This window comes from Pogonomyrmex barbatus, unplaced genomic scaffold (assembly GCF_055798465.1).
Source record: "Pogonomyrmex barbatus isolate J1 unplaced genomic scaffold, ASM5579846v1 scaffold19, whole genome shotgun sequence".
Taxonomy (NCBI): Eukaryota; Metazoa; Arthropoda; class Insecta; order Hymenoptera; family Formicidae; genus Pogonomyrmex; species Pogonomyrmex barbatus.
Window position 1 is genome coordinate 4434492 of NW_028297115.1, and position 13828 is coordinate 4448319.

Genomic DNA, 13828 nt, shown 5'->3' on the forward strand with positions numbered 1-13828 from the left:
ATTTTAGATAAAAAATTAAGATTTTTTTCTTATTTTTAAGGTAAAATGGTTAAAGGATATTTGGCATGGAATATATTACTTTCAAAAAATTTTTTAAATTATGTAAAAAAAAAAATTTAATAATTATAACAATAATAATAATTACAGCCGATATATGTTTCAAACAAATAGATAATAGATGATTTCCATCGGCAGATTGGGTCTTCGTGTCGAATAATTTTTATTTTTCTGAATTTCAAGACAATGCTTATCGCGAACTACGTGTCGTTAATTCAACGATCTTGCAACGTAGCCTATTCAAAGCTAAATCTAAATTCACCCCTATCTTATTAAATCAATAATCAAATTTGGAATTGATTAATCTCCGACTAATCCCAGACATTCTAGAGACAAAAGGATTCCCAACAAGAAGAAGAAAATGGATCTCAAATCACGCACGTTTATAATTCTACAAACACAAATCAAAGAAATAACACTTGAATTAAAATAATATATTTGTATATGTATACACACACATATATATATATATATATATATATATATATATAATATATATATATATATACATTTTTAAAGGTGCTTCCAATCCTAAGATATTTATTTCGCACAAATTAATATATATACAGAGATAGAGAAGTTATGTTTATGTACGACTTTACTTTGATATTAGGTTATGTGCTCGCTTATGTGTTGCGTTGATTTGTGGCGATGCTGCGGCGGCGACGCATTCAGTATGAATAAGAACGACACTATCTTTAAGTTTATCTCGCGTCGCGTCATAACGCAATATGACGCGATGCGTGAGTGTCGGTCCACAATAGGTGATTTAAGCTTTAAGAAGTAAGAAATTGACCAATTATAATCAAATATGAAAAGAATAATCGACTATGATTGGTCAATTTCTTAAACTTAAGACTTAAAGATTAAATACTTATTGTGGACCGACACTGACGCGCTCAGTGGGAATTTATCCTTATAACTTTATCATCGATAATTTATTTTCACATTCCTAAACTCATCGGAAAAGGATGTTAGAAAAGAGATTTCATTGGTTGGATATTACAATGAAAAAGTTATATGAAACCAAGTATACTCATTATGATAACGACATCGAAATCACATTTTGTATCGATATCGTTTCGTTAGCTTGTGTTACAGAATAGCTTTATCATTATAGTATCGCCAGCGCAAGCGATGATTGTCGCTATGTAACGATAACGACATTGTCGTTACGAAGCCAGCGGCATACGATGCTTTTATTCTTGCTGGTTTGCTAGCTGGATTCGCATGCTTGTTGAACTCTTGTCTTCGATTGGTATATTTTTTTAGATCCAAAAGAATATACCAATCAGAAACAAAAGCTCAACGAGCACGCAAATCCAGCTAGCAAATCAGTAGGAAAAAAATCGTGTGCCGCTGGCTTTAAAGAATACTGATTAGTGTCGGTCCACAATAAGTGATTTAAGCTTTAAAAAATAAGAAATTGACCAATTATAATCGAATATGAAAAGAATACTCGACTATGATTAGTCAATTTCTTACGGCTTAAAGATTAAATACTTATTGTGGACCGACACTTACATACCTCGCTCACGCATACGCAATTCATTTTAACAAAACATTTTACGCAAAACATCAAAGACACCGACGGAGAGTTACGCTATTGTATATACTGTGGCACAATATATATAGTAGCGCAACTCTCTATCGGCACCTTTGATGTCAGTGTTGGCCAAAATAGAATGCGCATTCGTGAAATAAGTAAGTTAACTCGTATCGCCATCTGAACTTCCTTTTCGTTTTATCCTCTTTATTGTTCTCTTTTTAACTCATTAATATATTGAAAATAATTTATATTTAAAAGATTAAGAAATATGATTTAGAAATATGCTATTAATGATGCATTGAAAAATAAGGAATGAATATAAAAGTCAGGAAAGATGTGAGATATAAAATATATAAATGTAAAATATATAAATGTGAATGAAACGATATGTTAATGTAATTTAAAAATATAAATATTATACTATAAAAATATGATGTGTGTGTGTGTGTGTGTGTGGGGGGGGGTGTGTGTGTGTGTGTGTGTGGCGTATCACATAATGTAACAAAAAAAAGAAAAGTAGCTAAATATAATTATTATGTATATAAATATTATGTGTTACAATAATTTTATGTATTATAATAATAAATATACAAAAATTTATAGAAAGATACTCAAATGTGAAAATAACAAAAGTAAATATTTTATTAACGGGTAAAATAAAGATACACTTTCTGAATACAAAATATAATTATATTTTTTACAATACAATAAGAAATATAATTTTATTTAAATTTTTTATAAATATTATATAAAATGAAAAAAATCATGTTATAAATACTATACTTATAAATACTAATTATGCATTTAATGAAATCAATAATGTGAATCAAATATCAAAATATCAAAACATAAATATTACAAATATCACAAATATTTAGACATTTAAATGATAAATTTTATTAAAAAGAGAAAGAATGAGAGAGAAGAAATAGAAAGAAGATTAGATGGCATTAGTGTCGGTCCACAATAAGTATTTAATCTTTAAGTCGTAAGAAATTGACCAATTATAGTCGATTATTCTTTTCATATTCGATTATAATTGGTCAATTTCTTACTTCTTAAAGCTTAAATCACCTATTGTGGACCGACACTTACTGGGCAACTTACTTATTTCGCGCATGCGCACTCCGTTTTGGCCAACAAAATTGGGAGAGTTGCGCTACTGTATATATTATGGTAGTGGTATAGAGTCTGTATAGTATAGTAACGGTATAGTCTGTAACGGTCCACGATAGAAGATTAGTGTTGCTAGATGAACTGGCTGCTGCTGACTATTTGTGAAAAGTCATAGACGCAGTGCATAGTCTAAAGTGCAAACGTTTCGTCTTGCGTCAACTCAATCTTTGCCGTAGTTCATACCTTCGATTTATCTCCTTTTCCTCCGTTAAAAGCCTTACGTTCATGGTCAAAATGAAATGTACTACGTTGTACTTCACTGCCGTAGTATTACTTCTCGGTATGTTTGGAATTTTCTTATATTTGTCTATATATCCCATGCTTTTACGACAGTGATGAGCATCAATAGATCAATTTGAGATTAGCATGGATAAGATAAATTTTCCCGGGTTCCACCATTGATTTATCTTTTTTTCAGTTTTTTTTTTTATTAGATAAGTAAGTTAAGTATATACTCTATCTCGCGTAGTCTTGAAAACGTGTCTACGAGTTAAAATTTTTGTGATTCTGGAAATCTAACGGAATTTCCGAGTTAGATTGTCGATGTTTTCGCATGATTTAGCGAAATCAGACAGTGCAAAAAAGTATTATTTCAGATCTAATCGGCACGCAAAAGTGACAAAGCCATGAAGCGAGAAAGTCATAATTATCTATTGAAAATATAAACAACACGTTATTTCCGAACATTAACTGGAGAAATTGTGAAAAGAATGGAGAAATTAGATATTTATTACATTTCTAATATTTGTTAATATTTAAAATGCTTAAATTATTTTCTTATTGTAGAAACGAGATGTAAACATACACAATTGCACGAGATATATAGTAAAAAATTACTATAAACTTGGTATATTCTTGGTATATGTTGAATGAAAAGTAATAAAATTATTGATCTATACCAAAAATGAATACATAACATTTCAATTTTTCCAACATTTCAAATTTAAGATATATTCTATACATTGCAATCTCTTTAAATTTATTTAAAATGTTTCTCTCAAATAGTGCATATATACAAAATACATGAAATAACTTATAGAATCAAGAAACTTCAAAGGAAATTTAAAGTAATTCCATATTCTACCTGCAAGTACAACCTAAAAACTTAGTGTAAAGCTCTTTTGTTTTATTGGAAAATAGATTGCAAAGAAATAATATCGCAAAAAGATGACAATGTAAGCATTTTATTTCATCACGGGTTTTTAAATTAGATGTCACAAGTCAAGAAGCTCTTGCATATATTAAAAATCATGTCCAAATAAAAAATTTTTCTTAATTAAAAATTGAGATTTGTAGAATTCTTTTATTATTATCCAATATGATTCTGAAATTGTTGCTTCTATGGATTATGTGTGTAGTCGACCAAATTGCACTCTTTTGAAATGTTTCAAAGACACATAGCTTATTAGAATGTTTAATTACTAATTATATGCTAGTCACACCAGCATGTTATTGGGATGATGTACTGATTACACATCTCCTTTGTAATTAATTTAATGTTGTAATTAAAATATTGTGTTCAGTTATTCATTAATACATGAAGTATGAAATGTTCTCGATTTTAATTCGACAAATCGAAAATATTCGATTGATTTAAATTCCTGATTGAAATTATGATCTGGTATATATATATATATATATATATATATATATATATATATATATATATAAATTGCATTTGTCGGGATTGATCGTAATATTTCGTCTAAATTAATTTATTTGAAACATATAATGTTTATAATTTGGAATGTAGTGGAAAAATAGATTGTACAATAGATACTTCTATGGGATATTTGTTGTTTTATTCCTGGTAATATTATCAAAGTTGCTTCGAGTTCATAACAAAATATATAATTATTACATATCTTTAATAATTATTACATATCCTTCATTAAAGGATAGTTTGCGATTTTCATATATTCACGCAAAATTGAAATTTAAATTTTTCTGAATTATGAAGTTTTTGCTGGCTTGCCAATTTATCACAGATAAATTTACGTGACTTATTAAAATAGTAAAATTATCTTTATTAATTATCTTTATTTCTCTTAATTTATTTTACGATTTATCATTATTTATATGTGGATTAGATATAAGTGTAAGTATAAATATAATGTATCGCTATTGAATTTTACTCCATTCATTTTACATCAGATCGTCATTGGTTTACGATAACGTTCGATCGTTGATCGGTACGTTTTTAATACAGTGTTCGTTGCACTTTGATCCATGATTACGCATTTAAATATGAGATGCTCGATTCCTTGTCATTATATCAGCAAACATTAGGGTATCTATCTTATTATCTTCGACGTATCCAACTATAATAATAATTATACGCGCGCGTTGCAATAATTATCATTTTTCAAGTAGAGAATACGGAGAATCGCGAATTCATTGAAATAATCCAATTTTATTAAGTCTCTGCCGACTTCTCTTTATCTGACATCTTAAGTGTTTCTAAAACTGAATATATAAATGGAATCTGACTAAACATTTTATCAAATGAGAGAATATTTCTCTTCAAATTAATAAATAAGATTATTTCTAAGTTAATTAAAAATATCACGTTTGTCATACATTTATATTTCGCAGTGTCTAAATTCCTTTGTCGAGATGTATTTGTTATGTATTTATATTCATAGCATCTTAACTGTTTAGACTTCGTAACTTTCTGTCGAACAAAGAAGCATTCGTGCGAAACTCGCGAAAGAGAAGCATACGTGCGATGTGATTTAAAATGAAACAATATTATATAGATTTCTACGCAAGCGCGTTTTATTTATTATTAAAACGCAATGATTTTATTAATTATTGATTTTATTTTATTAATTATCGCAAAATGCATTATATTACATGAAGTCAGTGAATATAAGATGAGCAAATGCTTTCACTATATAACGCAATCCGCTGCGTACAAAAAGTATCAAAATCGGTTTACGAATAATAAACTGATTACGTATTATGAAACTGTTCGAAACAGAATTCCGATTGAAATTATACCATCTTTTCTAATAAAGACAAAAAAGATAAAAGTGACTAAAGGACTAACTAAACTAGGAGATACTAAACTAACTAAATAATTTCCAGGATATTTACTATGTGAAAAATTATTGAAAATCTGGAATTTTCAAAGAATTTGTTTATGCCTTGAAAAGTCAGAGAATTTTATTGAAAATCAAAGGAATTTTTTTTAATTACTTTTTTAAATTTATCTTTATATCTTATATAGGAATTTAGCAATAGAATTGTTAATGACAACAGTGAATTCATCCACTCGAAACATCTAAGCAATGGTTTTACGGCTAATCTAATATTCAGTATGTGAAGATAATTTCGTGATAGATATAATTTTATTTAATACAAAATGGATATCTTTTCAATAATTTTATAAAAGTTGAATTTTATGAATTTTATGTCGGTTATGCATTATATAATTTTTTTGCTTATAGCTTTTGAAATAAATAAATAATTGAATAATAAAATAATAATTTGAATGAAATTTGAATGAATAAAATTTAAAAAGCTTATGCGACATTAAATATTTATCTTTTAGAATAATTTAAAGTTTTTTAAATTTAATTATTGAAAGTAATTTTTAATTTTATTTTATGATTTATAAGCTTTTCTGAATGAAAACATTAAGAATTTTGTCTAATAAATGTATATTTGTAAGGTACATTTAAACATATTTTCATTTTATCTGAAATTTTTAACAATAAATTGCTTTAAAAATCAGGGAATTCTCAAGGAAACTTTTTCAAGTTTGAGTAGATTCTCTGATTTTGATCGAAATCCATTCTATAACGTAGCCTGATTTATCGGCGCTGCGCGTGTCGGTGATATATTTATATTTACATTTTTCGCATAAAATAAATGCAAAATAGTACATAAAAAATATTAGTCTGCTAATAAAAGTAATAAAAGATATACATCGGCAACGTGTCATAATCCTTCTAATATTTACATTCTTCTTAAAGAAATATTTTGAAGAAAGAAGGGTCTAATTATGTTCCAAGTTTGATAGATGAGATTACGCAATTATGCTAATTATTATTGAAGATGTACGAGGAATGATGGCATGAAACAGCAAGATATTTCAGACTTTAATAATTATATTTGAAATAAAATAGTCAAAGAAGAAATTTTATTTTATTGTGCATTGTGCACTAAAAAATTCTTTAATTCAAATTAATTATATAATACTTTTAAAAAAGATAATACTTTTATATATCGATAAACACAAATATAAATTTTTATAATTTATAACAATTTTATCTTTGTGTTAATCGAATAAAAGTATTTCCCTTTTTAAAAGTATTAATTAAAGGTATTAATTAAAAGTATATAATTAATTTGCAGGAATTTCCTATTTCCTTTTTTATCTGTTCTCTTTAACGATGACTCACGTTTAGACATGTCTTTGTTCGCTTTCGAGATACCGCGTTACTCATCATAACGAGTTAAAAAGCTTTTATGTTAGTAGTAATAAAAAATAATTGTTTTTTACACACGATGATTGATGGTTCAAAATATTTGTCCAAAATTTGAAAGAAATATTTAAGATCGATATAATATAGTCCGATAACATTTCATGGCGAAACACTTTATACAAGATATAATAAGGAAGAAAGATAAAACATGACCATACGTAGAGGCTGACTAATGCGAACACAAAGTTTATAGATTATATATTAATGAGATGATTCTCGGTATTAGATACGATGTAGTAAACGAGCAATGAAAATCAGCGCTGTTTACGGTGCGCAATTTACATTCTTTATTACAATTTAAAAATGCATAACAACATAGATTATATATTTCGCGGTTTTACGAAGTTCCAAACTGTATCTCTCGAGCACTGTAGCTGTTTTACCGGAATTTCAATAATTCAAGGAATAAATTTTCTAAAAAAATCAGAAATAAAACTTGAGAAAATTTATTCGGATTGGGGAAACAAATAAGAGATAGTGCTGGGGAAATAAATAAGAGATAGTATGTATACATACATGCATGCACGCATATCAATTATTATGTAATAAATAATTCTTTAATATGTAATTGACTAAAAGCTCAGATGTGATTGCTTCTTATAATACTTATATAACATTATTTTCTAATTAATGCGACAGTTATGTTTAGGATTAGGAATTAAACTTGACATAGTTTATAATATATATTTTGCATGAAAAATTTCCCAATAAAAGATCACTAATTTCACTAATAAAAAATAAAAATTCTTTTAAAAAGTTTTTCCTTTCTTTTTTGCAAATATATGTATATTTTTATAAATCATATTGTATATCTGAAGAATAATAGCCGTGGATTATAATAGCAAAAAATTTATGATATAATATGATAACGCGTTATAAATTGCACTAATGCAACTATCATTGTAAATGATAATATGGTCAAAACAATAATGAACAAATTTCTAAAATATCCATCTATCTATATAGTTTTTAGCTGTTAAAGTCTTCGATATTATTACGATTCTCAAATCCTTTATCGATATAAAATGCAATTCAATTATTGTGACATATTGATAAAAAATTATGAATTTTTAATTTTAAGGATATGTCGATTGAAATACAAAAGTAACAAAATTATCAAGATTTAAAAGAACATATTTGCCATATGTTTTATAATCCAAATCTTTGGATTGTAAAAAAAATTAAAATATAAATATACATATATTATATTAAAATATAAATATAATGTTTAGTATTTAATATTTTTATGAAAGAAAATATTTATAATTTATCTAAATGAATGACAAAAGTTTTTGATCGTGAATACTTTCTAAAATCAATTGTAAGAAACAAAAATAACTAATAATTTATAGATTTTATAGAATTTATAGAGTTATTGAATAAACTAATACATCTAAAATATAATTAGATATATCAAATTAATAATTTTAAAACAAAATATCTTAAATGTACTTAATTTCTGTATTATTGTATTTCTCTCTCTAAAAATTAACACAAATTATCTTAGGTAATTTCCGAACTATTCAGAGAATTATACTGAATTTTTATGTCGATTTTAAAAGAAATATTAAAATAATTTATAAGGTTTCTATGGTTTTATCAATCTTTTGATATGTCACAATCTCAAAAAAAAATTCTAATTACACATTGATTTTAAAACCGATTTTAATATATACATTGTAATATTGCATAATCCTAAGAGAAAAATGCACGTGTGATTAATTGTATAAAATAAAAATCAGTTCATCTTTTTTTATGATAAGTAATAGGGTGATAGTTAAGTACTCTAAAAGATTTTAAGGAGCGTTTCCTCACACTGATTCAAAACAAAAACTTTATATGACTATGTCCGAAACAGCTTAATTTCAAAAATATAGTTAAAGTGAGAGAAAGAAATTAAAGAAAAACTTTCGTGTTTTCCAAAAATTTGGAATGGGTGTGTATACTATGACTTAAAAAAAATCAGTAGCGTACAAATTTTTTCGTAAGAAAAAGATATCTGTTTCTTCTTAAATTTCCTGATTGAATAAAAAAATAATGTATGGTTTCAAAAGATGAATATTCATGTTTTTTAAATGTACGATGTAAGATTTCAGCGAAATAATCCGAAAAAAATAATCTAGGTTTTCGAGATTTTTGAAAAGAAACGAAATTTTTCCTTCAATTTTAATACCCTGTGAAACTTTCGGACATATAGTCAGAGAGCAAGTTATATCATTTTTCCGAATTAATATTTAAAAAGTAGAAATTTGAAAACTAATTATTAAAGAATAATTTTTCTTCAGGGTGATAACTAAATACTCTAAAAAAAATTTTATAAATTGTGTAAATCTTTTTTAAGGAACATACTTCCATATAACTGTATAAGACTACTATTTTCTAATTTCAGATATTGTTGGATATACGTATTCGCAAGAAAATTTACCATCTGCTGACGATGTGTTGCAACAGATCGGTAACGTGGTAGGTGATACCCCAGAATTAAAAAACTTGAACACATCGGCGCTGCCTAATATCGAAGAAGCCAAAAATCTTTTTAGGGAAAAGTGTACAAAAAATGGCGGACTAAATGCATTCGAAAATGCCCAACGCGCCCAGATTGAGATGGGACAGTGCGTCCAGTCACTCATTAATATTACAGAACTTCAGGCGGAGATGGAAAAGTACAAGCCAACCGGTGATTTAGATATTGTATTCAGGAACTATTGCAACAAGCGTTCCACTCTGCGAGCTTGCGTGAATAATTTCATGCAGACAGTGGAGCAATGTCTGGACGAGAAAGAAAGAGAGAATAAAAAAATAATACTGAATATTACTGATTCCCTATTAGAATTTATATGCTATAAAGAAGGAGATCGCATCGCTCGTATGTGTTAATCGATAATTTTTTTTATTTATATAGTAAAATTATCGGCTAAATGCTGAAAAACATTTTTAGAAAGCATCTGAAGAACATTTCTAAGAACGGAAAGTCTTTAAAAAATATTGTACTCTCAAATAAACTTTTTAAATATATGTTTGCCATCTTGAAAATATCCTTTAGAGATATCTTTTTAAAGATGTTCCTCGGAAGTATATTTATAACATTATTGTTATTATATTATATTTTAATATATTATGTTATATTTAAATTATTTCACTTTGCAGTTTTTATATCAGCTGGAGGACCAGAGTGCTTCCAGGATAAACAACAAGCAATTCAAGATTGTGCTAATCGTACGTATGGTGGTTACATACCAAAAACTGATCCGTCTAATAATGGCTTAATGGGTTTGGAGAAACTGCCGTCATTAACTTTTGGTGACAAAGAATGCAGGTAAGCATTAAAATATAAAGTTAGCAAGTTTGATTCTTTTTAATGTCTTTGACATTTTTAACATTTGTATCCAAAATCTTACATATTTCATGATTTTTAGAATTTAATGTTATCAAACTTGAGTCGATATTCATAGTCCATTCATATTTAAGATTGTCTTAGATACAAATTTAAGATGTGATAAACTAATTATATCTACAGAGTTATAATAGTGACGAACGAAGTTCGAAAAGCATCTATACGTATACACATCTATACATATTACAATAGTCACATTACGATAGATACATATACGATAGTCAAGTCTGCAGAGATAGATTTTGAGCAGAGCATGCTATCAATTTCTGATGACAGAAAAATTAGCAAATTTCAAATAGTAATAATCTGTAATCTCTAATGCCAGTAAACCACTGCCAAAAATTTAACCAAGCTTGCTAACATGTTATGCCAACAGATTGTCAACAGATTGAAATCGAGCTTGATCTGTGTATTTGCACATACAAAAAATCCATATGAAATTCATATATATATATATATATATATATATATATATATATATATATATATATATATATGTACACAAATGTATGTGGGGCGGACGGACGGGCGGGCGGGCATACGTGCGTGCGTGCGTACGTGACACGCACAGAGTGCATAAAAAATACTGGAACGACGAAATATCTCAAAAAGTATTTTAGGAAAAAGTATTTCAGATAAATTTGTAGGATTTCAAAAGATCTATTTATTGGCGCTGTGAGTTGGGTCTTGAGTTGCGTCGTCAAGGTCAGATCAAAGTTACATTAATTTTTTTAAATGGAATTTATTTTTTATTGCATATTCTTGTATCTTAATACAAGAACTTTTCACTTAATACAAGAAAATATTATATATTTCAGTATTCACTTAATACAAGAAAATATTATAATTAAGTTTATTTTTATTAAGTACTTTTCGAGTTAAAAGGCCTGAATTTGATATGCAATTGGACATAAAGAATGAAATATCTTGTAAACTATTCATTTTTTGGCAACTATGTCTTAATTCTTTTATGCACAGCATAACGAGATGAATCAATTGGTGTAAAGAAAATACATAGTTGTTTTTAAAAAAAATACATTGTTGCATTTTGCAAATCTGTTTTTTACCTACAACTTTTATTTGAAACACTTTTTCCTAAAATATTTGATTTTCGAAATATTCCATCGTCCCGTTACTTTTATATACCTGTATGTGAATGTATAGATGTGCATATATAGACGTTTTTCCGTCAAATTTTTGATTAACTCTTTGATACTTTATTAAATTCTTATTTACAACTTTTTGAAGAAACTTATATTTATTTGATATATCACACAGGGACATGTCCAATTTTCAAATCTGTGTTGTGACGGAGTTAGAAAAATGTTCTGATCCTACGCCTGCGAACATAATGGACGCCATTTTTAATTTTGTAAAAAGAGTAACGCCATGTGAAAATTTACTCAATGCCCAAAGTGCCGCTGTTACCGGTACACAGTCCAATGCTTCGCATATAAATGCTTTTTCAATCGTAATGATATTGTTTATTATTCTCTTTCATAACAGGCTATAATAGTTTTATTTATATGTAACAATATAAACATTGTAAAGCTTTAAAATATATTCCAAATACGACGAATAGAGACATATGAAAGTTTATATAAAAATATCAGTCGAATTGATTGACGAATTCATAGTTGCGAGCAACAGATATTCGTTTTCGAATTTTGTTTTTATATTTTATTGTTATAAGTGCCTTTTATACTTTTACAAAGTAAGATTTCAAGGTTTTTCTCGTACAAGCACTACTTTTTTTCTTGTAAAAATAAAAATAAATAAAAAACAAAAATTATTTAAGCAATTTAAGACACATATATGCATATATTAAATGCAAAATTTTTAATTTTATTCGATTAACATTGTAAAAGATCCTAGAATATTTAAAATTTAATATTTCGTCCTTTTATTAAAATATAATTATTATGTCTTATTTTTTAATGTGATTGCATATATTAAAATTATATAAATACAGGAAGAATTATATAAAAAACATATATAAATACAGGATGGGTCATGACGAGTAATATAATCGCGGTTTAGAGATAATTCAACATATAAAAATAAATCAGAAATGTAAAATTCTTTTATACAATATGTTTCGTTTCCGAGATTTCAAGGAATAATAATAGTGAGTAAAGACCTCCTAAGCAAGATGTATATGTTGAATAATATAAGTAATATGAATAATAAAACGAATGTACAAATATTTTTATTTTAATTATTTGGCAGTTTAACAGTATATGTGTATACACAATAAATTTCAATTATCCAGGAAATTCAATTATTTAAAAAAATCAGTCAAGTATTATTAAGTGTTGCGAAAATATTTTATATTTTGTACTTATTTTTGCATATTAAATAAACTTCAGTTTGATTGTGCGATCCATCCTGTATATATATATATATATATATTCCTATAAATTTTGAATATGACTACTTGATAAATGATAAAAATACTTAATTTTTTTATTAGTATTATATTTATATGTCTGCTTACACTTGTCATTTGTGTTATATTACACAAATAAAACAAATATAATAAAAAAAACAGTAATAATTCTTAACATAAACGTAAAAAATTTAATATTTAATAAATTTAATAAAATATTTTGTTCAAGTCAGAAAGAATATATATTTAAAAATATATATTTAATATTTAATACATTTTATATATGTTACAAAAATTGATTTTAGTTAACACGAAATAAATTCAGATAAATTTAGATTTCAATTATGAAACTTCGTATAGAGACTTAGAAGAATGATTTTTGCTGTGAGAGATACATTCAGAGTTATATATTTTTCAAACAGTAATAAATTGTGATGTTAGTTTATAAAAAGCTTTTATGATCAAAGAATAAAGCAGTATAGTTTATTAACAAACTCATATGACATTTTTATCAGTAAAATAGAATCACGTAAATATTATTACTGTTTAATCAACATTAAAATACAATTACGACATAAGTTACGGTAGATGTAGCTTAATGCATAGTTTAAGTACCAAAGCGTTTGTAACAACTTTGTTAAGGCAATGGATTTAATAAACTCAGTACCTTATTTATAATAAAGCTTTCTTATTTCAGTCTTTAGATCAAATACGCATTAAGGGAATGCTCAAGCAACGGTCGAACTCCCGCAAGAAATTGCCCTCATCTA

The 13828-nt window shown here is 26.6% G+C and overlaps 1 protein-coding gene across 1 annotated transcript; it reads left to right on the top strand.

Annotated features, from left to right (window-relative positions):
• The first annotated feature begins 2781 nt into the window (after positions 1-2781).
• LOC105432774 (27 kDa hemolymph protein-like) lies at positions 2782-13740 on the top strand. The gene is made up of 4 exons (XM_011647724.3): positions 2782-3062; positions 9665-10141; positions 10423-10591; positions 11948-13740. The coding sequence occupies exons 1-4, from the start codon at positions 3008-3010 to the stop codon at positions 12180-12182; spliced, it is 936 nt and encodes a 311-aa protein (XP_011646026.1). The 5' UTR covers positions 2782-3007; the 3' UTR covers positions 12183-13740.
• The last annotated feature ends 88 nt before the right edge of the window (positions 13741-13828 follow it).

Excerpts from the sequence above, each read along its gene's own strand:
- LOC105432774 (XM_011647724.3), top strand. The coding sequence starts at position 3,008 with ATGGTCAAAATGAAATGTACTACGTTGTACTTCACTGCCGTAGTATTA. Across the intron at positions 3,063-9,664 it reads TGCCGTAGTATTACTTCTCG|ATATTGTTGGATATACGTAT; the intron begins GTATGTTTGGAA and ends TTCTAATTTCAG. Across the intron at positions 10,592-11,947 it reads TTTGGTGACAAAGAATGCAG|GGACATGTCCAATTTTCAAA; the intron begins GTAAGCATTAAA and ends TATATCACACAG.